The following is a 27942-nucleotide window of genomic DNA, read 5'->3' as shown; positions in this document are numbered from 1 at the left end:
ATCTTGTTTTATTGTGAAATGCAAGTTTTTAAAAAGGAAAAGGTTTTCTAATCAGAACTTTACTCGTTCCTGATTGGTCATTGAGGAGGAAGTAACCGGATGTAACAATGTTAGCTTGAACTGCTATGACACGGATATCTCAGACTGTCTCCGTAGGGATATAGCTTCTGTCTGTTTATGAACCACTGTGGTTTTTCCTACTAGTTTTACTAGTTAAAGTCTAGAGAACGCCGTTTTACTAGCCTTTATGCACAAAGTGAGTGAACTATTGAACGCCGTGGAGCTGAAGTAGCGAACAGCAGAGACTTGTGTGTGGGAAGACAACGTTGTCTGGTGGCACTTCCTCAATCTTCCTAGATGTGCGCCTTTTACTATGTCTGCCGCTGGGACAATTCATTGTACGCCTTGGAGAGATGAATAAAGTCCGATCTTACCTAAGCATTGTTGTCCAGCTGAGGACCGAGAGACTGGGGACAGTTCCAGAGAGGACACAGAGCTGCTGACCAAGGTATCAGACTCTGCTCTGCAGCATCACTTCAGCTCTGCTGCTGTTTACCTTTATGTTGCTCTACTTTATTTGAGCAGATGCTGATAGGCTAGATGGATGAAAGCTGGATCTGCTGTCAAGGTTACAAACCAGGATTGTAAAAAGAAAAAAAAAAGGAGAATCCCAGGTGTGCAGAGGATGTCTGAAATGATGAAGGTTGAAGCAGAGGAGCCTGGAGGACTCAGTTTGGTGTTCCCCAGACCTGCAGCATCCTCATCAGAACTGGAGCAGAAACAAGACAGCAAAGATCTCAGTAAGTCACACTTTTATTTGTCTGGATTGGAGCAAATCAACTCTGACTTGAAGTTTTAAAAGGGCTGCAAGACTGTGGAAAGAAACTGGGCGATAAATGTGTTTGTAAATATCCCAGAAGGCAGCAGAGGTAGATCTAAAAATGGGTTTCAGACAATATAACTGGACTTCTATTCTGCAGTTGAAGACGTTTCGCTTCAGAACAGAAGTCTAGTTGTTTTGTTTTTTAACCTTTTTCTGGCTTGATCATGACCTGGATGACTGAGAGTCTTCATTAGCAGCAGAGGTAGAGCACACCATGGACAGGGTTAGCTGTCCATTACAGGACCTTTCACATACTCCAAAAGCAAAAATGGCTCCTGACTTCTCCAGTTCCAAAACAAAAATGGAAGATTTAGTCTAGCTGTTCAGGTTAAAACAGGTGAGAGTTAAAAATGAACAACAAACTAGAGAAAAATGTATGATAACCAAGTATATACACTGCAAAAACAGAACTAAAAATAAGTAACATTTTCTTAAAATTTGTGTATTTTTCCTTGATTTGAGCACGTAAATAAGACAATCTGCCAATAAAATAAGATTTTTGCACTTAAAATGGGAACAATTTATCTCCATCATCTTATTTCAAGTGCAGTATATCTAATTATCTTATTTTAGGTGTCAAAATACTCATTCCATTGGCAGATAATCTTATTTACCTGCTCAAATCTAGGACAAAAACACTAATTTTAAGAACATTTTACTTATTTTTAGATCTGTTTTTGCAGTGTAAAACTAAAAAAAAAAGAAAACAAATAATTGTGACTGTATAAGTTTGAGCACTCACTGACTTGTCAGACTAATGTTAAGTACCCAATGATAAGAGCACCTATTAAATGTTGGTTGTGTCCTGTAAATGAAAATAGTCAGTACAGGGTGCTTAGTTTTACATGCAAGGTTCCTTCAGGTACTTAAGAAAATCTAGAAATGTATAAATTCTCATCCAAATGTATAAATTCTCATCCAAAAGTCTGGGAAGAAAAAAAGTATGGAAATATGTTTTAATTTCCATTTCTACAGGATTAAATTTGCTAAAGTAAAAAGCCTTTTTTTCAGTACTATTTGTGAAAACGATGCTCTTGTAATCACCGGGAACACATCAAGTCTGACTTTTCTCTCACTGTGTTAAGTAAGGCTGCTTAGTTATGGAAAAATTAACGAGAGTTTTGGATCGTGTTACATTTGTTGTACTTAAAGAATTATGACCTGCCTTTAACAGGAATTTGTTTTCTCTTTATCATCTTCCTATTTAACTTTCTTTTAAATTACAAAAAAAAAAAAAAATCAAACTGAGGTATTCTGAAAAGAATAACAGCTCTAAAACCAGCAACGTAATGCACTCCAACAATCTTGGAAATAGAAAATAAACTGTATATACTTATGTTTACAGAAAATCCAGGTTTATTTGGGGAGATTGGATTGCACCTTGTAGGCAACCCTCAAAATGTCACTCAGAGGAACTTCCAATCTAAATCTGAGCAGTGATAAAACAGTTTATAAACAAACACTTATTTCTGTGTGATTTCCTGTTTTCCCAGTTCATCAAATATCGGTGATTAAAGAAGAGGTCCCCCATAACTGGAGCTCTAGTCTGGACCGGCAGGACTCAGAGACCCCCCTCATAAAGGAGGAAGAGGAGGAACGATCCATCACTCAGGAGGAACAGCAACTTACTGTGAAGAGTGAAGATGAAGAGAAACCTCAGTTATCAAAGGCTCATCAAATCAAAACTGAAGACAACAGAGAGACTGGAGCTCCAACCAGCTGCTTGACTGAGCAGAAGAAAACACAACCTGATGGAGAAAGCTGTGAAGAACCAGACAGGAACCCAGATCCAGAATGTTCCTACCAGAAAAGTAAGGAGAAGGTACACACAAGAGGTAAAAGACCTAAGGCGTGTGCCAAAATAAAGACTCAGGGCCAAGTCCATGCAAGAGAGAAATCCTTCGGTTGCAATGTTTGCGGCAAAAGATTCAAACGTGAGACTAATTTTAAATTACACATGATGATTCATAATGAAAAGAGAGAGCATGTATGTAACCTTTGTAGTAAAGCATTTAAAGTAAAGCGTGCTCTTCAGACGCATATGCGACGGCACACTGGAGAGAAACCATTTGCCTGTGACGAATGTGGCAGAAGGTTCCATGCGAAGAGTAATCTCACAAGTCACTTGAAGGTCCACTCAGAGGAAAAACCCTTTTCTTGTGGGGTTTGTGGTACAAGATTTATAAGAAATGAAAATCTTAAACGGCACATGTGGATCCACACTACGGAGAAGCCGTTTGTTTGTAGTATTTGCAGTAAAGGGTTTTCCCTGCAGCAGAGGCTTGAAACTCACATGCGTGCTCACAAGGGAGAGAAACTATTCATGTGTAGTGTTTGCAGTAAAGGGTTTTCCCGACACGAGAATCTGAAAAGACACTTGCGTGTGCACACGGGGGAGAAGCCGTACATCTGCAGTTTTTGTTGCAAAGGGTTTTCACTGCAAGAGACGTTAAAGAGTCACATGCGCGTCCACACGGGAGAGAAACCGTTTATCTGCAGTATTTGTAGTCAAGGATTTTCCCTACAGCAAAATCTGAAGAGTCACATGCACGTTCACACAGGAGAAAAACCTTTCATTTGTAGCGTTTGTAGTAAGGGATTTTCTCGACAGGTGTATCTAAAAAGTCACGTGAAGGTTCATACAGCACCGTTCAGCTGTAGGAACTGTAATAAATGTTTTATGAACGAATTACAGCTAGAGCGACATATGAGGTTTCATTCAGAGGAGAGGCCATTTAGTTGTGATGTCTGTAAAAGCAGATTTAATCAAAAAATTCATCTGGAAAGTCACATGAGGGTGCATTCAGAAGAAAAGCCATTTGTTTGCCATGTTTGCAGTAAAGCATTTTCACGACCCGGGGATCTAAACAGACACATGGGGGTTCACAAGGGCTGCAGCTAATGATTAAAAGTAGATGCTTTCGGTCATTCAGCTATTTTAATCCACCCCTCTCCTCTTGTCATACTTTATCTTATAAATCTCCTATAGGTTCATTTGCTGGTGAAGAGAACGCTTAAAGCATTCAGTAACATTTGTAAACAGAAGTAATGCACGCAGGACAACAAGTTCCGACATTTTGCTACTGTGCTCTTCTTCTGCTGTCCCTTGGTGTTGTCTTCTTCTCTGATGGATTGCAAAAACGAAACAAAACTTGGTTCCCAAAACAGACGTCGGCTCGTCACAAAGCACCGACACACGCACTGAACCTCTTCCAGAGCGAGAGTTCTTTCGGTGAAAAAGTGGGTTAAGAGGGTCTGGTTGCAGACAGGCGGAGCTCTGAATAAAGGGGAAATAGATCCCGCTGTAAATCAGAAAATCAGCCGGTAGGAGGAGACAGCAGAGTTCCACAAGCACTTAAAAACATGTGAACTATTTGTAAGATCCACAAAGTAAAAAAACAAAGACAAAATAGCCAGGCATCAAAATTGAATTGTCTTTTTGTTATTGCTAGTTATGCTAGCTGCTGCTTTTGGCGTCAGACAGGTGATTCTCCTCTTTTAGGTGCTTTTCTGTATCTGAAGGGAGGTTACCTACTACATCATCAGTATCTTCAGAACTGGAGAGTTTATATATATATATATATATATATATATATATATATATATATATATATATATATATATATATATATATATATATATATATATATATATATATATATATATATATATATATATATATATATATATGAGAACACAGTTCTTATGTCCTTGTACTTAAAAGAAAACAATGCAATTTCATAAGTAGTGCCTCTATTTTAAGTTGAAATAGAATGTATAATGGAGTAAAATAGTCATACATACATGACTATTGTGTGTATAATAGAACCCAGAACCTCCAGATTGATATAATTAATTGTGTTACATGCCCCATTTACTCATGTTGTCTATTTTAAATCTGTGTTTGATTTTGATGATTGTTATAGTGTGCATTCTGTGTGGTCATTTTTTTAAATCAAGGATATTTTGTTTTATTTGTATAATTGTTCAAAATATAACAGGTAGTCTGCTGATAAGGATTTTTTAAAGGTGCATAGTGCAAGTTTTAAAGTTAAATATTATTTATTTTCTTTCCCAAACATCCCCCTTACAATTGCCCGACGTGTAAATTGAGTTATCCTCTATTTACCGCAGTTGCCTCTATTGGCTCCATTAGTCAGTTCATGGGAGAGTGATTCGGGCCAAATCCTCTGTGTGTGGATGTGACGCACAGTGTGCTCTCGTTTATCCCACTACTTGAGTTTAAACTGTAATTGATGCATTAGCAAGAGAACACAGGATAATTTTAATATTTGTAGCTTTCATACCTCAGAAGACATTACGCCTCTAAACTAAAGACCTGTGCAGTCGCAGCGGCAGATGCATTTCCTCTTTTCCCATGCAGGTGCACAACACTGGTGTCATTTCAATTTGTCCCCAGAGGGGGGCAGACTTATTTAAACATCCTGGAACTTGAGCTATGGTCCTTTAATAAAAACTGGCTCCAGTGTACTAACAGTGGAGCTCTGCAATTGACAAAAACCTGTATTTCTAACGTGTTTCTGGCAACCAGCAGAGCTCACTAAATATGGTGTCCGTTGGCCGGTTTTCTTGCTTTGAGCTGCACTTGTGTCAAAATTAATGTTTTTTTTCAACAGAGTTATATTTTTGTAACTGTCACATACAAATCTTTGCACTTTGCTGCTCAGTTTGGTGCAAAACCTTAAATTGAGCAATGTTGATGAAGAGCATCCGAATTATGTATGAATTTAAGTTGGTCTAAAACACCCTTAGGAAACCTTCCTATGTACATGAAGTGATTGTTAAATAAACATTAAAATATCTTGCTTGTACCTCCAAAATATGCCTGTGTTATTTATTTAATCTGTGGTCATTTAAATATGTTGTGCCTCCTCTCTCAGCAGCTTTGCTAACGTTGTTTAAAGCTTCTTCATGCATGATTAAGTTAGCGTGAAATGGGTCAGTCTCTGGGGTTTGATTCACGTTATTTCACTCATTGTTTACCTATGTGTTTGTTAAATTTACTAGTTATAGTGCTGCAGGCATTTAAGACCAACAATTCATGCTTATGTGTAAGATTTTTGCTTGATGTTCTTGTTTTGTGTTTATTTCTTACTATCTTTGATCCAGTGTTGTAGTACAAAGTCAGAGTCATTAGCTAAATTTAGAGACTCGTGACTTGACTTGGACTTGAGCACCGATGACTCGAACTTGGACTCTTGGACTTCTGACTTGGAAATTGAGAAAAATTATTTTTTTTATAACATTAGGCTATAATTTTAATTTGTCATTAGAATATTATTTGGTGTATGATTTTAATATCTAAATTATTAGTGCAATGGAATGTTACTGCTTCATGTCATACATCACACGTCACGGCATGTTCCTACAACGAAAGTTAATTTTCACTGCGGCATGCCTGGAGGAGAGATGAGTGCCCCAAAGATTATCCGTTTCGCGTTTAGGGATTTCACCTGCATTGGCAGAAAATGGAGTGCAAAATGCTCCATATGTAATCAATAAGGACTCGACTCGGACTTGACTCGGATGAGTAGTGGACTTGACTCGGACTCAGATTTTTTTTAATGACTTGGACTTTAACACTGGAGACTCGATTCTGGACTCGGACTCGAGGCATAGTGACTTGACTACAACACTGCTTTGATCACATTTTAGTCCAAATTTGTTTTTGTCTTTTTGATTTAAGAAGAAATGTAACATAACCCAGACAATAATGGCTACCGTTTCTTTTTAAGGTTAATGGGCTGTATTCACATGATTACTGGACAATAGGCATTTTCATAAAGACAGCTCTATAAGAAAGACTCAATGGTGCTCAATAGAGGATTATTCCAACGTTTTGACATTAGCTTAACTGATGTTAGACACTACTGCAAAGTAAAAGGGTGATACTGATGTTACCTTTGAAACAACAGGTATTTTTATTTCAACTTCAAAAAGATGCACTGTAAACTATAGGTTAGGTACTTAGCAAAAAAAAATGTTTACATCTTGTTTTTTAACTGCTAAAATGCTGTGTTTGAATTTTATTGTATGATTGAGATTAATTACACCTGTTTTTCACCAATTGGTGGATAGGCATTTTAAGGTTGAAAACCGTGCCATTCATACTGTAAACTACTGAAGACTGTCGTTTATATCTGAAGTCTAGTGATGGCGAGATGAAGCCTCATGAGGCATTGAACCACTCAGCCAACTGGTTCGAGAAAAGGTTCATTTCTTGACGGTTCATGTGCACACAGCACCACCTACTGGCAAGTTGTATAATCACAGCCAGCTGTATCTTAACACGTGTGATGCATATCATTTTTGTCTATTATGGCTCTTGGGAATGACTTCACAAAAGGTGTAGGACGAAATCATTTGTCTACATAAATTTTGTAAACACATGTGTACAATAAAATATTGTTTGAATGTATTCTCTGTGTGTAATTATTCCCAAAATAGTAGTGACATGATATGGCATGTTGTGTAATAATGTTTTTCTGTGACTCTAGAAAAATGGCATGGGCTTAATCAGGCAGAGGACAGTGAAAGTGCTTGTGGAACTAGGCAGTGGGTAGTGAATAGGCTAATGCTTGTGTAACTTGGATGATTTCATGCATTTTTATTAAGAAACAACAATTTCTCCACAGTTTTTGGTTTCAAATGTTTTCTCTTTTTTGATACTACTTCTCCAACCTTTGAAAAGACACGCTCACATGGCACAGATGATGCCGGGGTGCATAAATAAATAAGTGCAAGTATGTACAGATTGGGGTACTGTGACCAATGATTAGCCCAGTACTATACGGTCCCACAGTTTCCCCTCAGCAGCAACACTGAAGCACACAGAGGTTCCCGCTGCGTCTTTACGCACGATCCAGCTGCTGATGTCTCCTCACTTTTCAGCTCAATGCAATTCTAGACAGTAACAGTTTATAACCTATATCACCTTTCACAGCAACAGGTTTCTCATCTCAGTCGACCAGACAAATCTCTATTGCTCTCCTCAGTGCGCTCTGGGCGGTGAGGTGGGAGGATTTTACCCGATGGTGCGCTGCGTGCGAGGGATAAACGGGGGAAATGCATAAATAAAAACTGTAAAGGGCTCCTATACAGTGATCATAGGAGTTGACCAGTCTGAGATCAGCCTCCTGATGTTACAAGTTCTTTAAAATGAAAGCGCGCACCCAAATTACAAGTAACGTAATTTTGCGCACCTGAAAAAAGCGCACGGCAGAAGCACATCGAAGCGCTGAGGCACAGAAATACGGTGCATGTATTTAAAAAATGCAGAATTAATAAAAACAACTTATAACCAGACGTAGCGTTTTAAACTGCATCTGGTGAGCAGAACTGTTTTATGATCCAGAGTGCAGCCATCACTGGTTCTGAATGAAGGCAATATCTGGCAGCAGCTCTCTTCCCCCGCCCCCTCCCCTCCTGCATACGTAGTACAGGACCTTACCGGCTTACTTTCACCACTGTTAAGACTAAAATTATTCATAACTCTGATCACTCTTCCTGCTGCTCTGTTAACATGAACTGCAGCAGGAATTACTGATGGCCACAAGCTGTGAAAGAAGCTGAAACATCTCAGCAGAAGGCGGAGTTTTTATCGTCTGCTGCCCAGATGGGCGTTGGGATTTTTATGCGTGAAAAATGCCATGTTTGCGTGTGACCGTGTGAAGTCAGTGACGGTCAATGCGTAATGGTTGAGAGCACTGATCTCCTATCTATCTATCTCTCTCCTAAACTCTCCAAACACCAAACTAACTGTCTCAAACTAAATAACCACTATCCAAACTCTGCTATCCAAACTATCAAAACTCTATCCACTCTCTCAACTGACCGCAACTCGCCTACAACAACCCACATTTTGAATGGAGCCTGTGGGGTTTCTAAAAGCTGTCGAAGCCGCGCCAACATCTGACCCACTTCCCGAAGCAGTCACGTGGTACAGCCGGCCAGCGAGGCTTCGGACGTCATCGTTTTCAGCTCCTCCCCTAAATGAAGCAAGCCTCGATACGCGCTTCACGGAAACGCCCCCTCCATTACTCGACACACGCCTCGAAGCCTCGGCACATCACGTAACATCACTACTGAAGTCTCTAGTTTAACAAACAACATTCATTACTCTTGTATTAAACACAGGAAATGCTTATTTTTTTACACAACTGTTTATAATACACGTCTTAAGATGGCACTATGGATGGCTACCTTGACCCTTCACTCTCTTGTATGTTTTTATTTATTTTTTTATTGCAGAATTTTTTGTGATTGTTCTTCTCTCTGCCACAATTCAGCCATCACTTTTACTAGAGAGGCACTCGTAAACATCAGACAATCCTCCCCAAGCTATTTAAAAAATCAATCCCAACTTCAATGAGCTGTTGGCTGGTGGCGCAGCGGCACTCTATGGAATCTACCAGAAGCACAGGTGAGGAAAATTGGCAAGCTTTAGCAACAGAGACTCCACACACCCTTGCCTTCAATACCCCTGGTTGAGAAAATGGATGAAGTGCTGCTGGACATTTATTTATTTATATATATACATGGCATAATAATAATAATAATACACAGACGCTGACACTCCACAGGTCCTTTATGAGGAATCTAGAATCGTGTGAGTTCTTAAACAGTTCACTGTCCTATTTAGTACATTTTAGCTGTGTACAACTCGATGGTCTGTAAGTCACTAAAAATTCTTCAGTTTTTTTCCAAGAAAACTAAAATTTCTGCCTGTTGGTATTTTTGGGAATTGCAATGGATGTACAATATCAAAGGCAAAGGATGCAAACCTTGACTCAACTATGATGAGCAGCAGGTTCTGAAACACACAGATTCAAGATTTAGCTTAAATTTGATATGCTGCTGATTTAATTTGTTAAATAAATCAAAGTTAAATTAAATAATCAAAGTGTTTTGATTAATTTTCAAATTCTAACATCAGACATCCCATTCAAAACATACAGAACAAAATTGTTTCCTTTGTTATGAAAAGCTAATATTTGTAAGCGGAAGTGTTATTTTTAGAGCTTTACTTTTCATTCATTGGTCACTCAGGAAGACCTAACCGGATGTACCTAACCGACGAGATCCAAAAAAAAAAAAAAAAAAAAGGTTTTAAGTGAATATAATCTACTCGACAATTGGTGTTTATATCGCCTCTGCGTGTCTGCTGTGACCCACTGCGATTATTTCTAGTCGGGGTTTGCTGTACAGGAAGTAATTAGCCGTCATTAGCTCAGACACTGGACTGTTAGCCACCGTGAAGCTAAAGCAGCTAATAGTTAAAGCTTGTACTAATTTAAAGACCGCGACAACAAGAGGCTCAGCTTGGAGCCACCTGGATCTGCAGCATCCCAATCAGAACTGGAGCAGAAAGACAGAAACCATCTCAGTAAGTGACACACATTTTTTTCCCCTCTGGGTTAGCTCTTGTCTGGGATTGCAGAGATTTACTTTGTCCATGCTCCAGTGGCTGGCTCTGGTTCAGGTGCTGTCGACCTTGTCGGAACATGCGCTCGTCCTAATCTGCACTTTGTGCTACTTTGTGTTTTGTCCGACATTGTTAGTTAAACGACGAGCTGGTGGAGCGCTTCCTCTCCACGATGTCGTTTGCACAATGTCTTCTGTCTTTTCTTTCAGTACACTTATTATTATTTTCATTTTTTTTTTTTACCCAAAACAAGAGGGTACACCGACACAGACATGAGTCTTTAGCGTGTCTGGTCAGCCTGAACCTAACATGCGTGTCTCACCCACATGGAGTATCTATTATTATCAACAACTACATAATTATTAATTGAAGGTCTATATCGACCCTTTCTCATATGTCTATCGAGGAAAAAATATTTTAAGATATCTATTGCTGTCGTTTAATCGCTCACCTTTAGTTTGGAGTACAATAATTGTCTCATATCAGGGGCGGTACTAGCCATTTAGGTGCCCTGGGCGGGGATGCTTTGTGTTTTTTGTTTTGCGTTTAGAAGATAAGCAGTTCTGCACAACGCAGCGCTTTCTGCTGCGATACAAATCACTGTAGGAAAATGTTAATCAGCTGACGACTAATAAATACTTGAAACATACCGGTGTACTCCCTCCGTGACGCCTTTGTTTAGTTGTAAAGGCATTGGAGGCTAATGTGGAGAATAAAATCATGTCGGAGTAGTGCTGGACCATAATTCAATAACAATATATATCAATCAATAGACGTATATCGACGATAGAAAATAAAAGGGTGAATAAAAAGTTCAATAGAATAACAGTTTTCCATCCTTTTGCATTCTAGCCTATCATATAGGTTATTATTACAGTCATTACATCCTCCCAGCCAATCACAAACGCAGACCCAGGAACTAAGCTCCGCCCCCTTCAGAGAGTTCAGAGAGTGCCTTCTTTTCTCTTTTTTTAAAAACTTGCAGTTTTTATAAAAAGTTGGTTGAATAAAGGCTTGAGTTAGACGTCAGTGTTTGTGTCTTTATCTAATAATAGGTCGCTAAGCAACAGCATAAAATGTCCAGGGCTGCACTTAAATATATGTTTAGAATTTGTTGATAATTATCGATATCGATCAATATGATTCCTATTTTATTGATATGCTTTTTTTCCCTATATTGTCCAGCCCTAAGAGCCAGACTGAAGTTGAAATTTGGGCAGAAAAAAAGTAGGAACCACTAGTTAACTACCCTGTTACTGTAGTTGACCACAAAGGAAAATGTGTAGCAAAATGACAAGAAAGACTGAAATATTACAGGGCTGCTACTGAATATATTTGCTAGAACTAGGTACTAGGGTTTCTTATTCGCTTTATCCCTACTGGGGTCGTGAGGGGTGCTGGTGCCTATCTCCAGCATTTCAATGTGCGAGAGGCGGGGTACACCCTGGACAGGTCGGCAGTCTATCGCAGTAAGTTGTCACTCATTTAACAGCTGGAGATAGGCACCAGAACCCAGCAAGGATAAGCGTGTCGGAAAATAAATGGATGGATGGAGTGACAACTTAAAATGTTGTTTACCTGAATTAACCATATATTTCAATTAACAAATCCTCTCTACAAGGGTAGTGAAACCTAACTAAGATACTAAGCAAAATTAATATAAAAATACGCTAACGAACTATGTACATACATAAGAAACACAAAGGATCTTTATTTTGGTACACGCCTTACATGCCGATCCAAATTAGAGAACCAAACTTCATGTTAAAGAATGTGGAATGAGGTTACATTTGATTTGTGTTTCAACCCATTCACAATGCAAATCTGAGTTACATAAAACATTATTTGAGAAAATAACATTTTAAAGGATGATTTGCTCAGTAAAAATCAGTAACCTTTAGGAAACGTGATTTCTTTAAAAAAAAAATTTAATAATGTGATTATTTACATGAGAATTGGATGGAAACACAGCTATTGGCACATTAAACATAAGCAATTATAGTAAAATAAAATTGTAATTGTGATTCAGTCAAAGATACAAATTTCCATAAAGGACATTAATACTTATACTATTAGTGCTATCTGGTCTACCGTTTTACCAAACAGGGAATTGACACTTAAATTATGATTCCCCCCCAGCAGTGACGGAATTAAAAATAAAAAACAGAAATGACCAAATAACAAAACACTTCAAATGTACTAAACCTTAGACATTGTTTTGTCATTTTATGTCTTCATAAAAATTATCAGATGTATTTACTACTGTACATTTTATTTCATATATCTATATATTTTTTCAACCTAATATTTATTTAAACATTTTAAAATAATTACAAACAAGCTTGTAGTGATAAATTTACTGGGCCAATAGTTCTGCTTTTTATTTTTATTTGTGTCAGTTTTGGTCCTCCTCAGTGGTTCCTTACTTAGTGTAACCGATAACGTAATTGTAGTATTTACTAATATTAAAAGCACAAAATATTAAATGTCATTGAAAATGTATTGTGTTTGTGAATGGTAATTATTTACATGAAATGTAAATGTCCTTTTTCAGTTGTTACTTTGGTGGGGACAGACAGCTTTTTAACCCCTTAAGCCCTGAAGGGTTTAGGAGCAATTTCAACTTGAAATGACGTACCTGATATTAATCAAATACAGCTCCTCAGTCATACAGTTTAAATGTTAACTTTTAATACATTTTGTTTATAAATATTTATGTTTTTACTACATTTTGTTGATGACATTGATGCAGTGTTTTCTTTACATTGAATGCATATTGTCAGCAGGCATGTGGACATCCAGTGAATATTTTCGTTTTGGCCAACTGGCATCTAGATCAACTTAAACTTTTTTTTTTAGGAAAAAGTAAAACCAGACAAAATAGATTTCTACACATTCCTGCTAACATCAATATCATTAAAGTGTATTTTATTTTTTTTAACAGTCCATCAGATGTTTGTGATTAAAGAAGAGGTTTCCCATGACTGGAGCTCCAGTTTGGACCAGCAGGAGCCAGATCCCCATCACATAAAGCAGGAAGGGGAGGAAACGTGGATCAATCAGGAAGAAGAGCAGCTTTTTTGGGGCAGTAAATACGAAGAGAACCCTCAGTCAACAGAGTTTCAACAAATCAAAAATGAAGACAATAGAGACACAGAAGCTCCAGCCAGCAGTTCAGCCCAACCTGATTGCAGTGGAAGGTGAAGGTCCAGAGCCAGACAGGAACCCAGTTCAATTATTTTCTTCCCAGATCAGTAAAATAACAGTTCACAAAAAAGGTAAATCGTCTAAACAGTGCTCTAACCTCAAAGCTCAGAATGCCACCCAAGCTGAAGAGAACCCATTCAATTGCAATCTTTGTGGTAAACGATTTAAACTTAAGGATTCTGTTAAGACGCACATGATGATTCACAGCGGAAAGAGAGAACATAGTTGCGATATCTGTGGTAAAGAATTTCTACGAAAGCGTTCTCTTCAAACGCACATGAGAGTCCATACTGGGGAGAGGCCATTTTCCTGTGACGTCTGTGGTTCGAGATACACGCTAAAGACCTCTCTGAAAAAGCACATGAGTATCCACACCACAGAAAAAACGTACGTTTGTACTGTGTGCAGCAAGGAGTTTTCACAGTTACATAATCTAAAGAAGCACATGCATGCTCACACAGGAGAGAAACCATTTATTTGTGGTGTTTGTAGTAAAGGATTTTCATTTTCTTACAGTTTAAAGTGTCACATGCAAGTTCACACAGGGGAAAAACCATTTATCTGTGGCGTTTGCTCCAAAGGATTTTCCCTTGCGTTCCGCCTGAAGCTACACATGTTGGTTCACACGGGAGAGAAACCGTTTATTTGTATCATTTGCAGTAAAGGATTTTCACAGAAAGTTAAACTGACAAAACACATGCGGATTCACACGGGAGAGAAACCGTTTGTTTGCAGTGTTTGTAGTAAAAGTTTTTCACAGCACTGGAATCTTAAGAGACACATGTTTGTTCATACAGGAGAGAAACCGTATATTTGTAGTGTGTGTTGTAAAAGATTTTTACAACATATAGACCTGAAGAGACACATGCGTGTTCACATGAGAGAGAAACAATTTGTCAGCAAATTATTTTGACAGCATAAAAATCGGAAGAAACACACTGATGTTCACTAGGGCAGATTATTTTTGGTCGTTGACTAATATTTTTCAAAAAACAGTCAGCAGTTGATTTTATTCTGTATCTGATCTCTGTGGCCACAGCTTCTCTTCTCAGTAATAGTGATGAAGATTGTTTTTGCACATTTCTATGCTTTTTGGGTGTTAAAATCAAAGCTATTATGGGTTGCCAAAAGATTGGTCAAAGAGTGGATGATTCTGCAGTGAAAAACACATTTTTTTTCTTTTTACCGATGGAACAAAAATGTTTCATAAAACAGATTTTAATAATCTCTGCTTGTTATAAGTTTACATTATTTAGCACTTTTTACTCCTGATCTCTGTTGTCTATCATATAACACCGGCTCCATGTGATACAGTTGCTGTAAAACATTGTGGTGGAACTTTATCTTTAGACTTATATTTTATGGCAGGGGTGTGGGAGGCTGGAGCTCCTGAACTGAACTTGTTCAACTCTTGTTGTGAGTGATTTGGTGAATGCATGTTCCTTTCTGAGATGTCTGAATTTTCTCAGTTCAGAGTCATGCTGTAGTGACAGTGTTGGAGTTTGTTGTTCCTCTGATGCTTTTTCAGTTTTTTTGGATGTTCAATCAAAGAGAAGAACAAAGGCAAAGAGGTTGAAATCTCTTTGCCTTTGTTATTCTTTCAGCTCGGATGAATTCATTTATTTAAAAATCGTGTGTTTTTTTTATCCTTTTTTATGACGAATGACAAAAATGTAAGGGTAAATGGCCTGTACTTGTATAGCGCTTTATCAAGTCCAGAGGCAAGGCAAGTTTATTTATAAAGCACTTTTCAGTAACAAGACGATACATTCAGTCGTTTACACACACCCTGACAGTTGTGAGCTACATTTGTAGCCTCAGCTGCTCTGGGGAAGGCTGACAGTAGCAAGACTGCCATACATCAGTGCCACCGGGCCGTCTGACCACCACCAATAGTCAAAGCCGAAGTGTTGAAGGACTTAACTGAGCCTGTCAGAGCAGGGGGTCAAACCGGTAAATGATTTTATCACTAACTGGTTAGATAGAAAAACAAAACATGAAAATGAATTTCAAGAATTTTGTCAAATGATAATGATGGAACTACTAGAAGTACTGGAATATTATGTGATATGATTTTTTTTTTTTTTTTTCAAAATAAACTAGACTGGAACACAAAAAACATCTACTAACTGCATTGCTGAATAATTGAATTATATTTTTTGTCAGAAAACTTTTTTTTTTTTTTTTTTTAAAGTGCTTGTACTGTTTTGGTAGATGTAATTCTGATAAAAAATGATCAAAAGTCAAATTCCCCAAGACAAAAGTTATGCAAATATTGATCAGAAACATTTTAGCAAAATTGTTGACCCAGATTAACATAATTTCATGACTGATGTTAATATAAACTAAGAAAACTATATAAAAATGTAAAATAATTTAAATAACACAACCTTACAATGGCTACATAGTGGAATTCAGAAATGAAAAACAAAAGAGATTGGGCTTTAAAAACACCTTTAACCTTCAAACGGAACAGATTTTGGTTAATTTTGCGGAAATTTATTGAATAAGGATGGTTTGGAATTCCACAAAGTAAAAAAAAAAATTCATACTGTACCAATCCGATTTAACATTGATTTAACTAAGAAATCAAACAAATTAAGGGGTTGGAAATCCATGTTCACATAAAGCCACCATGAAGCATGAATTTAATGTGTATTCAAAATCAGTAATAACTATTACTACCCTGATTTATTTAAAATTAATCCATTATTAAATACCTATTCAAGCAGATCAGGTTTTATATTTGTTACTACTGTAACTTTATTTTCCTATTTTATTTTTTACCATTGGTATAACAGTTTGAGTTAAAATATTATTACTTAAAATCTGACATATTTCATCTCTGTATAGCCATGCTCTGAAAATGTGGATTAAAAAGTTCCTTCGTTGTAACCACTGTCATGTTTTAATATAATGTACTTGGAGAATTTTGTTCATGTTTTTTTTTTCTCAAAAAGATTTTTGAATATTTAAATAGTTTAGACCCTGGTTAATATAATAACCAGGGGGTTAGTGGAAGGCATCTGTAAAATACCACGTAAAATAACAATATTCTTGTTGGCTTTTCTAATTTGGGCTGTTAACTTTGGAAATATTACCAACCAAACGCAAATTAATTTCCAAAATGAAGCCGCTTAGAACAAAGCTTTATTGTTGACTGAAAGAAAAACAAAACTGCAACCATTAACTTCTTTTGTCTCAATGCAGGTCACAATTAAAATGGAGGATAATGTTTTTTCATGTTTTTTTTTTTTTTATGTCATTTTTGTATATGTACCACTCAGATCTTTAAAGAAACTGCATATAGGTTTTATTTTATACTTTTTTTGTATGATGTAGTGTTAGCTAGTTGGTCATTTGAATGTGTTGATTATGTAAAAGCCTAACTAGGAACATGACACTGCCCACAATGCCTCTCCTCATCATCCTCAACAACGCTTTCTACCGTGGATCCCTTCTGTTTCCTTGGAAGTACCCCATTCTCTGGACCTGAGCTGGTCCAAGGAAGAGACTGTACTTCCTCTGGCATTTCAAGAACTACAACCTACCACAGGAGTTGCAGGACATTTTCTGCACTTCATTCAGCCTGTTTTGTGCACATCCATCACTGTGTGGATTGTCTCTTCCACAAAACAGGACAAACCACAATGAACAATTGACTTTGCAGAGAGAATCGTTTGGACTGACCTTCCCTCCATCCAGGGACAATTCATCCTGGATACAAACTGTTTGGACTTTTAATTTGGGTCGGCGCTACAGAACACTAATGAGGCACTTTTTTCTACCAGGCTGTCAATCTGATGAACCCTTAACAGAGTTTCCAGGCCAATACCATGCTTATTTGGACCAATTCAACCATATCATCCTCTTTTGCAAAGTACGTAGATATAAACATTAACAAAAAATATATTTTGCATTTTATATATTTGCACTTAAAATATCTTCATTGAGTGCTACAAAAAGTAAAATTCCTCGTTTGTATGCACAAACTTGGCAATTAAAGCTGATTTTGACTTGATATAGCATTAGCTATAAACCCTCTGTACAGTTCATCGGTTGCGTTCCATGTAATGGAAATATGTCAAACTGTATATGTCTTTGGTGAAACATAATTGTTTATTGAAATGTAAAAACAATCTTAAAAGCACGAATGGCTCTGAGTCTTTTTCTTTGTGTCCGTGATGTAAAAATATAGAAACAACTAAACATGGTATTTTTGTTCTAAATATCTATCTTTATTGAAAAGTTGCTTATTTCAGCCCTGTGCCTTCAGTATCTGAACATTGTCTCTGCAAAGGTTTACTCAAGTAAAGTGATTTTGAACAAAATTAGGAATTTGTAATGAGATTTTGTACAGAAAATTCAGGTGAGGGCTCAAAAGTGTCTACTTTGGTTCAATCTGTCATTTGAATTAAGTCCAAACCATATTTTTTATTTTGTAACTAAATGGTATTTTTAGGCATTTATGTTTAAATGGGGGTGGGTGTTGGCCTAGTGGTTAGAGCAGTGTGTTTGCACTCAGAGAAAGATGCAAGTACCCAGTTCAATCCCCAGTGCTGGCACTCTGGGTCCCTGAGTAAGACCCTTAACCCCAGATTGCTCCCCGGGCGCCGCACATGGCAGCCCACTGCTCCCCAAGGTTAAAAGCAGAGAACAAATTTCGTTGTATGTTTCAATGACAATAAAGATGATATTACTATTACTATTAAACTTAATGTTTATGTGTAATCTGGTATTCCAATTTGTTTTACCATTGAATGTTTGTGCCCCACTGGCGGTGGTCATTACACTGTATTGAACTGCACTGTCCTGTATTGCATTTCTCAAAAAAAAAAAAAAAACAACAACAAAAAAAAACAACTGTTTATTGTTGGAACTAACTTACTCCAGAGGATAGCAGTAGTGAAACATGTTTAGAAAAAATAAGATGTGTCTGTGCCTGATCATAATCTATCAGAATTCCATCTATTTTCTAATGTTACCTGCTAGAAAAACATGTGCCGAAACAGTCATACAGAGTAGCCTACTGTTATTGTGTTAAATGTGTATTGATTTATCCTTTTTCTTTTAGTGTGCCAGTTATTTCCCGCAGATTTCTTTGGATCTTTTGTTTATTTTGAACAAACAAAAAAACAGATATGTCAAATTACATTTTTGCACGTTGGTGCCAGATAAATGAACTCTGACAAATTAAAACGTCATGCGAAGAAGAATGTTTAGCTTAAATTATCTGTTCAATTACAATTTAATTTTGCTCTGTGGTCTTGTATTGTAAAAACCTCATGATTGGAATAGAAAGTGAGTTTTAGACTCACAACCTTACTTGTTATTCATTGTTTTGACGAGAAGGTTTAGAGAATAAGGGATGGGATTTTCATTGTTTGGCGATGATGGAGCCATATAGAGTTCCCAGTAAAGAAAGTACAAGATGTCATTAATAAAATACAGGAATGGGGATTTAAATTTTCAGGTGAGAAAACAAAGGTATTGGTTTTCACTCTTAAAAGAATGTCAAAGGGAAAATTATAGATAAATGTAAAAGAGTTTTAAATATGAAGTGTCTGGTAGGAAACGATTGGGGAGCGTTTACAAGAATTTACGTAGGCGTGATTAGGTCAAATATAGTTTATGGGAGCATAGTATATGGATCAGCAGCAAAAACATCTGGAAAAATTAGACAATATTCAACATTTAGCATTATGATTACGTACAGGAGCATTTAAAACAACACCGACAGAAGCTCTTAAAGTAGAGATAGGAGAAATGCCTTTAGAATTAAGAACAACTCAACTGGCAATAAATTAATGGATAAACTTACAGGGCAGTGAAGATCATCCAACATTGGACACGCTTAAAACCAGGATGGAAAAAAAATGTGAGAAGTTTTGACTGCACACCATTAAGAAGTTAGAAGAAATACAAAGGCAATGAAACATGTCTAATAGTGCAATTAACACAGATGCCACCATGAATTTTATCGGAAACAAAAGTAGATTTAGTACTTATGGACAAAACAAAAAAGGAAAAGGCAGCCAGATTCAGTTCATATATAGCTCAGGAATATATAAGTAGTTATCACAATTATGCTAAGATATACACAGATGCATAAAAAAACTCTCCTGAAAAAATAGGTTTAGCATTCATTGTACCAGAATTTCAAAAAGTATAAGGCCATGTAATTAGCAAAGAGTGGACAAAGGAAAGAAAACCATTAAAAGCAATACTATGTTTAAATTCAAGTTCAGCACTTAAAAGTTTACAAGCAAAGTCATTTGGAAAGCAGACCTGGCATTTTAATAGAAATACAGCAATCATTGTTCCGAATTCAGACGATGGCATTATCAGTTGTTTTATATGGGTACCAGCACACATTGGAGTTCAGGGAAACAAAATAACAGACAGAGTGGCGAAAAGGGTAATTTTAGAGTTAGTACAAGCAAATGAGAGGCGAGAAGTATAATTAAACACAAAATGAAGAAAAATTTTCAAAAAGACTGGAATGAAGGTAAAAATGGGAAATGGTATATTATTCAAAAAAAGAGCAGGAGAAATGAGAACAGGAAAGAGAAGCAGTAGAGAAGATAAATGAATAAGATTAATGTTTGGGCACACAGGACCTAATGACAGATTATTTGTTATAAATAAACATGATACAGGAAGATGTCACCATTGTGGAGAAAAGGAAACAATAGAACATGTTATTAGAATGTGGGAGATATGAAAAAGAAAGAAGACATTGAAGAAGGTTTAAGAAAAATTCAAGAAAATTTTAATGTAATAAATTTATTACAGAAGGATCAGAAAGTAAAATTATCATAATTTTAATTAAGTTTTTTAAACTATCAAAGTTGATTAACAGAATTTGAGGATAGCTCAAATTAAATAGGAGTAAAGGATTATAATTCCGTACCACACTCCATATCGGTAGATGGCGGTAATGCTCACCTTTCGTTTTATGCCAACCGCCAAGTAACCTCCCACGAAGAAGAAGAGACGGATGTAACCGGATGTAATAATGTGATGTTGACTGGCTCTCACTAAAAAACAAACTAAAAAAAGATTGTGAAAACCAATTGTGATGTCGCTTCTGCTGCTTTGTGTTGAACCGCGGTGCTTATTTATAGCCATATGTTGCAGCATAGAATGTGGTTTGCCTTAATTATCTAAATTAATGGACCGTTAGCCTCTGGAGCTAACGCTGCTAGCCGCTTGGAGCTAATCAGTGTTTTTGACGTTTAAGCTTTTAAAAGTTTATTTTTTATTAAGTTTAGTGCAATCAGACGAGTCCAGACTCCGGGTTTGTGCGAGTAAGACCATATCGTCTGCGGAAACCACCTTTGGCCTGGCCCAACCGAGGACTGAGAGACTGGGGACTGTTACACAGAGCTTCTGACCAAGGTATCGAATATGAAAAGAGTATATACATATACTCAGTATATGTATGTGTGTGCAATGCTTGACTTGTGTAATACCGAAGTGACAAATACGTTTTTCGGTGGAAAAAAAATCTCAGTATTTCTTAATTGTGAAGTAGACCTGTTTACTTTATTATATTGCAAAATTGTCTGTTTTTATTTCCACACACACACAAAAAAACGTCTTTGCCAGTTCGGCAAAGGGGAGATGAAGAGATAACGATAGACTCCGAAGATAAATCACACAATTCAACTTTCCGCCAACATTTTAACGCACCACGTACGCAAGCGTGAACGAGTCTCAAACCCCATCGGGCACTTGTAAACTGATCCGTGCGTAAATGCAGTTTTGTCCCTGTGCATCAGACTATGCGTGCACACTTTTAACAGGTTGTATGAGATGGGGACATTTTGAATTAGTAACTATTATTTAGGCTTAAGGGAAAATTTTAAATTTTTAATGCTAGTGTAACTTGTGTGTATGCATTTAATTACAACATTTGTGTGTGCATTGGAGCACACATTTGAAAGTACCCGAAGTTCCACTCAAAATAATTTTTTTTAGGGTTTACAAATTATGTTTTACTCATAAAAGTACCCAAAGATGCACACAAACAGGTTTACACACTTTACCTTACATATATATTTATATGTACCTTAGTATTAGGTACATATAAATATATAGTCTATTTTCTATCCTTACTAAATATTTCATATCATCCATATATCTTATATTTGGATCAAGGGACAGCTGTACTATTTCTGAAATACATATTTCAAAATCAAGCATATTTTTGGCTCACCACAAACTTTCCACTCTGCAGCATCGTTTAAGCTCTGCTACAGCTTAGGTTTTCTATGAATACACTTTATTGGCAGTTTTAGGCAGCATAAAACAGAAGATATGGGTAATGTGACTTAATTTTGTGCCTACTAGAACAGGTGAAGGTTCCAGTCCAGAGTTGTCAAAAGGAGAATCCTAGGTGTACAGAAGATGTCTGAGATGATGAAGGTTGAAGCAGAGGTGCCTGGAGGACTCAGTTTGGTGTCCTCCAAACCTGCAGCATCCTCATCAGAACTGGAGCAGAAACAAGACATAAAAGATTCCAGTAAGTGACACCTTTGTTTTTTTTTGTTTTTGTTTTTTTTTTTTTGTTTTGTTTTTTTTGGTATGGAGCAATTTAAGAGTCTGGGAGTTGTAAAAAGAAAGCTGGACTGTGGAACTTAAAATTAATTCAGCCAATATCCCAACAGTTACTGCAACAGAAACATAGTAAAGGACAGGTCAGCAGTCCATCACAGCCCATTTCAAATAATACGACAACCAAAGGACTTCTAACTAGTCCTGTTCCAAAACAAAAATGTGGCTCCATTTATGTTTACATTTTATGAGATGGTAGTTGAAATTAAAAACAAATGAAGAAAAGTCAATATCAGCCAAGCACAAGGCCCTAAGTAACTCTTATTGCGCAGTATAAGAGTGTACATATAGTTAGTGAGTATTGAGTGTTAACAGCCTATTAAATGCAGGCGACCTTCTGTTAGAACATTCTTAGGCTGCTGAGTTTTATATGCTCAAAATGTATTGACAAGGTGGAATCAGATCATTTTAATTTTCCAAATCTGGAACTCTAAATTAAATTATATTTGAATTATCCAGTTCAAATGACTAGTCTAGATGGAATATACCTTGAATAAAAGCGTATATAAATATGCCCAGATGCCTTTAAAACTACTGAACTTGAGAATGGTACAACACACAGACGGTAAATTATGCTAGGTAATAACAACAATGTACTGTGAAATACAATGACCACAAAACATTTATCTAATACCAGACATCAATGTAGACAAAAATGAGTCACTAGTGTAAGTTGATCATGGCTAAAGTGAAGGGTTTGTAAATAATAATTTTTTTTAGGGTCTAAAAAAATTTTTTTTTAAGGTCTAAGCCGCATAATGCTGAATTTTTCACAGCAGGAACAATCTCCGGAGATGTAGTTTTCAAGTAAAAGCCTCTGAGATTGGAGGGAAATGCTTCTACAATCTACTGCCAGATTATACTAAAGACTATATGGTGTAGATGGAAAATTAATCTCTATTTGTTTGCTTTAACATCACCATTTGTACAACTGCAGCTGCATAGACATTTATTTACAAGTTGAATCATCAACTTTCGTTATTATACTAATTCTTAATAGGATTAGAAAAATAACAAAATTTCGTGATTACGGGACGACAAGAGTTAGGAAGTTTGTCATGTAACTGGCGGGTTGCTGGTTCCATCCTCCGCTCCGACCGTCTCAGTCGTTATGACCTTGGGAAAGACACTTTACCCGTATTGCCTGCCGGTGGTCAGAGGGCCCGGTGGCACCGGTGTATGGTAGCCTTGCTTCTGTCCGTCTGCTCCAGGGCAGCTGTGGCTGGCTACTAACATAGCGACATACATACCACCACCATTTGGGTGAGAATGAATGTGTGAAAGACTGACTGACTGTAGTGTAAAACTCTTTGGGGTCGTCAGACTTGATTAAGCACTGTACAAGTACAAGCCATTTAACCATTTAAAAAAACAATAAATTTCCACCATTGCTTCCTTTTAATAGTCTGATTTAGTAGAGTGTGTAAAATTGTAATGTATTGCTGCTACAAACCATGAACTGAAGGCTATTTGATTATTTCTTTACTTTGTATGCGGTCATGAATGTCCATGTCTTTTTCAGTGTTGCCAGTCCACCAAATGTTGATAATTAAAGAAGAGGTTCCTCATGGATGGAGCTGCAGTTTAGACCAGGGGAATCCAGAGCCCCCCCACATAAAGAAGGAAGAGGAGGAACTGTGGATCAGTAAGGAGGAAGACCAGTTTATGGTTCAGAGTGAAAAAGAAAAAACTGTGTTATCAGAGCTTCATCAAATCAAAACCAAAAACAATAGTGACACACTTCCAACCAGCAGCTCAGCTGAACAGAATGGAACAGAACCTGATGGAGAGGACTGTGGAAACCCAGATCCAGTGATGAACCAAGATCTATTATACTCTTTTCAACAAAGCAAAGTGACAGTTAATAAAAAAGATAAAAGTTCAAAACTTTCTAACACACTTGGAGGTCAGCATGAAGGACACACAGCAGAGAAAACATTTAATTGTAATGTTTGTGGGAAAATGTTCAAAAATCAGCGTTCTGTTAAATTACATATGATAACTCATGCTGCCAAGACGGACCCGAAACATATCTGTGATCTTTGTGGTAAAGGGTTTAGAGTAAAAAATTGGCTTCAGACACATATGAGATTACATACTGGAGAGAGACCATTTGCTTGTGATGTTTGTTGTAAAAGGTTTCATAAAAAGCAATGTCTTAAAAGTCACATGAGGGTTCACTCAGGAGAGAAACCCTTTTCTTGTGACACTTGTGGCAGAACATTTAAAGAGATAAAAAGTCTCAGAAACCACTTGTGGGTTCACGCCACAGAGAGACCATTTGTTTGTGATGTATGTGAAAAAGGGTTTTCACAACAATCTGATCTAAAGATTCATATGCGTATTCACACGGGAGAGAAACCTTTTATTTGTGGTGTGTGCAGTAAAGGATTTTCATGGCAAGAGAGTCTAAAGAAACACATGCATGTTCACACTGGAGAGAAACCTTTTAAATGTAATATTTGTGGTAAAGAATTTTCACAAGCAAGTAAATTGAAAAATCACATGTTTAATCACTCTGAGGAGAAGCCATTTACTTGTGATGTCTGTGGGAAAGGATTTTCACAACAGAGTACCCTTAAAATTCATTTGCTTGTTCATTCTCAAGAGAAGCTTTTTACTTGTAGCGTTTGTGGTAAAGGATTTTCTCAACAAAGTCATGTCAAGCGTCACATGCATGTCCACACAGGAGAGAAACAATTTATTTGTAGTGTTTGTAGTAAACGGTTTGTAACAAATGGTGATCTAAGGAAACATGCACGTGTTCACACAGGAGAGAAGCCTTTTAGCTGTAGTGTTTGCAATAAAAGGTTTTCCCAAAACAGTCATCGACAGATTCACATGCGTGTTCACACAGGAGAGAAACCCTTTATCTGTAAGATTTGTGGGAAAAGATTTTCACAACAACATCATGCAAAGGGGCACATGCGTTTTCACACAGTTGAGAAACCATTCAGTTGTGGTGTTGTAAAAGATTGTCACAAAGACATGATCTAAAGAGATCTGTTCAAGTTTGTGCTTAAATGCGTTCAGTGCAGCGCTCAAGCTTCCTCTTTCTGTTACTGTATAAGATAACAGGTCAGATTTTAGACTTTATCTTGAGTGAGACATACCTTTGAATTATTTCATCATGAACTTTAGAAACAAAAAATATTTATGTATGAATTTACCGTATAGTTGGTTTTAAAAGGTAGATAATTAATTGCCAGTCTGCGACCCTGGACAGTTCGCCAGTGTGCAACAGACTGGTGACCTGTTCAGGGTGTACCCCGCCTCTCGCCCAGTGAACGCTGGAAATAGGCACCAGCAACCCCGCGACCCCATGAGGGATTAGGTGGGTTAGAAAATGGATGGATGGATGGAAGGTAATTTGATTTCCTGGTTTAGTCATCCCATTGAGTTAAAAGTGGAAGCCTTTAAATAAGCAAAATAAATGTATTTGATCGAAGATGAAAGGAGTTAGAGTGCAGAATCAACCATGTCTTGAAATTCTAAATATTAGTTTATTTTCTGCTAGTTTTTTATTGTTAGTGGAGTCTCAGCTAAGATAATTTTCTGTCCTGGGGCAAGACTAGGACTGGAGGTGGTGTATCTGTGTGTGTGCGTGCTCGGTGGCTCCTTCAAATTCCCCTAATTTTGATTCAAACTTATGTGCACGGTCCGTGGCAAGTTACAAAAATTCAGAGACTGCATGCTGAGCCTGTGTATAGTGGCGAGGAGGGTGCGATTGTATGGAGTAATAAAGCTGTTAAACATATGTGTGCATCATTTTCACAGTTCATATTCATATTTGTATGTAAATAAAAAATAGTACAAAAATTCAAATACAAAATCTTCTGTCATATATGTAAGTCTGAAATATGTTGTTAGGAATGTTTTTATGTGAGTATAAATCTAAAACTGTCAGTCCAAATGTTGTCTAATTTGTACGACTACAAGTCTTCACTAATGTAGGCATGGATTGAAGTTTGTGGGTATGAGTAGTGTTCAAATGATGTCCCAGGGGGTGTATCGAGGAAGTCTCTGCAGTGAGTTTCCTGTGGTATGGGAGGAGTTTGTGTAAGATAATTGGTCAAACAGACACGTTTGGGTGGGATTTGAAGAAGCCATGACGATGGGATAATTACTTTCCTCCCTCGCTCCCCAGGAGCTGCAGTACAGTCGCTAACTAGGTAAGATATTTTATCAGTATGATTGATCTAATATATTGATTTTATTAAGCTATGCTGCTCACTTCCAACACTGCTGCCGTCAAACAGTGAGCTGATAAGGACCGGGGCAGTCAACAAACTAGTTACAAGCACCAACAGCTCACCAGCTGCTTCTACTCATTAGCCTAGCAATTAGCCAACGTGCTAAATCTGGCTACTGTTTATGAACAGTCTGCACATAGCTCTGTCAGCATGGCACCTTCTAACCACTCTAAAATGTTATTACGTCGGTTTGTCCCTAAATGTCAACTTTACGGCTGTAGTTGTACAACTACAGTCAAAGTATAAGCCCAGTGGAACTTCCTAACCCATGGCTTACCAGTCTGTCAGAGTCAGATATTGACCTTCAAGCACAGTATGGTGAGCTGTTTTAACATAAAATTGGCTTGATCTGACTATCCGTAATTCCATTCTGGGTGTCTCAAAATGTGTTTTGACTAGTAATAACTACATTTTGACTTTTCGGAATATACATTTAAAATATCTGCATTTACATTTGGACTATTAGGAAGAACAATTCATGATATCTTGAATCAAATTTGGAGATACCATGAATCACATTTGACAGGTCAAAATCTCTTTTATGATATATGAAATGACCCCACTGGAGTCATCATTTGAAAGACACCACATCCGTAATTACGATTCAAGATATCTCAGACTTATTTATCTAGTCAAAATTACATTTTCAGATATCTGAATTAAAAAAACAATATTTGTGTCATGCTCCCTGATGCTGCCATTAAGCTGTCCAAACTGTTGCCTGCAATTGTATGAAGTCAAAATGATAATTAAAGATATAATATTCAAAGACCGTCTGGAATAAAGTGTTCAAGATGCCGCTAACTTAGTTTTGCCTAGTCATTATTTGATTTCAAGATCCCTACAATTTAATTTGCACTAGCTGAATCTTAGCTTCAGGTATCTAAAAATACATTTGAGTTATCTTGAATGATGAGGTAATTTGAAATATCTTTAATTAGAATTATGATTAGTCAAAAAAGCAAGCTATCTCAAATTTACTTTATGACTAGTCATAATTTAACTGTTGATATCTGAAATTATATGTTTCAGGTAATCAGTAATTTATTGCAGATATGTTGAATTTGAGCCTCAATACAACTTAAATCTGACATTGTTTATACTAGACAGAATATAATTAGAGATGTCTCAACTATCTATGTCTAATCATGAATTCATTTCTGATATCTGGAATGTAAAGCCAATTTTATGTTAAAATGGTCTTCCATAACGCCCCTTTGTGGCGTCATTTCAACACTTTTCTACTTGTACCCACAAACTTGAATTCGTGTCCACAGCAGTGAAGACTGTAGAAATAAGAGTTGTTTTCACAAGACTTAGACTCACAGCTTTCAGATTCATACTCTCATGAAAGCAATCCTAACTCACAAATTTTTTTGGACTCACATATATGACAGCAGAATTTTCTGTACAGTATTTTTCTGACATAAAAAATAGCAGTACGAATAGTTAGAATCATGCACACATCTTTTTGACAGCTTACGATTGCGTCACTTTTGGCACAAGCACCCTCGATCCCTGTTAAATGCGTTGAG

At 37.0% G+C, this 27942-nt stretch overlaps 3 protein-coding genes across 5 annotated transcripts; all 3 read left to right on the top strand.

Moving 5' to 3' along the window:
- The first annotated feature begins 93 nt into the window (after nucleotides 1-93).
- On the top strand, nucleotides 94-4988 carry LOC110366366 (gastrula zinc finger protein XlCGF57.1). 2 transcript variants are annotated; one of them, XM_036142205.1, is made up of 3 exons: nucleotides 94-508; nucleotides 586-800; nucleotides 2377-4988. In XM_036142205.1, the coding sequence occupies exons 2-3, from the start codon at nucleotides 605-607 to the stop codon at nucleotides 3783-3785; spliced, it is 1605 nt and encodes a 534-aa protein (XP_035998098.1). In that variant the 5' UTR covers nucleotides 94-508; nucleotides 586-604; the 3' UTR covers nucleotides 3786-4988. The 2 variants fall into 2 exon arrangements, with proteins under 2 accessions (XP_035998098.1, XP_035998097.1); XM_036142204.1 differs by having other exon boundaries at nucleotides 94-800.
- Nucleotides 4989-9953: 4965 nt separating this feature from the next.
- Nucleotides 9954-15113, top strand: LOC110366367 (gastrula zinc finger protein xLCGF3.1). Its single transcript, XM_012881665.3, has 2 exons — nucleotides 9954-10289; nucleotides 13273-15113. The coding sequence occupies exon 2, from the start codon at nucleotides 13465-13467 to the stop codon at nucleotides 14446-14448; it is 984 nt and encodes a 327-aa protein (XP_012737119.2). The 5' UTR covers nucleotides 9954-10289; nucleotides 13273-13464; the 3' UTR covers nucleotides 14449-15113.
- A 5392-nt stretch (nucleotides 15114-20505) lies between these two features.
- On the top strand, nucleotides 20506-25981 carry LOC110366529 (gastrula zinc finger protein XlCGF57.1). Of its 2 annotated transcripts, none has more exons than XM_021308152.2 (3): nucleotides 20506-20936; nucleotides 21896-22062; nucleotides 23677-25981. In XM_021308152.2, the coding sequence occupies exons 2-3, from the start codon at nucleotides 21948-21950 to the stop codon at nucleotides 25149-25151; spliced, it is 1590 nt and encodes a 529-aa protein (XP_021163827.2). In that variant the 5' UTR covers nucleotides 20506-20936; nucleotides 21896-21947; the 3' UTR covers nucleotides 25152-25981. The 2 variants fall into 2 exon arrangements, with proteins under 2 accessions (XP_021163827.2, XP_021163826.2); XM_021308151.2 differs by having other exon boundaries at nucleotides 21891-22062.
- The last annotated feature ends 1961 nt before the right edge of the window (nucleotides 25982-27942 follow it).

This window comes from Fundulus heteroclitus, chromosome 10 (assembly GCF_011125445.2).
Source record: "Fundulus heteroclitus isolate FHET01 chromosome 10, MU-UCD_Fhet_4.1, whole genome shotgun sequence".
Lineage (NCBI taxonomy): Eukaryota > Metazoa > Chordata > Actinopteri > Cyprinodontiformes > Fundulidae > Fundulus > Fundulus heteroclitus.
This window is presented reverse-complemented; position numbering and strand designations above follow the sequence as displayed.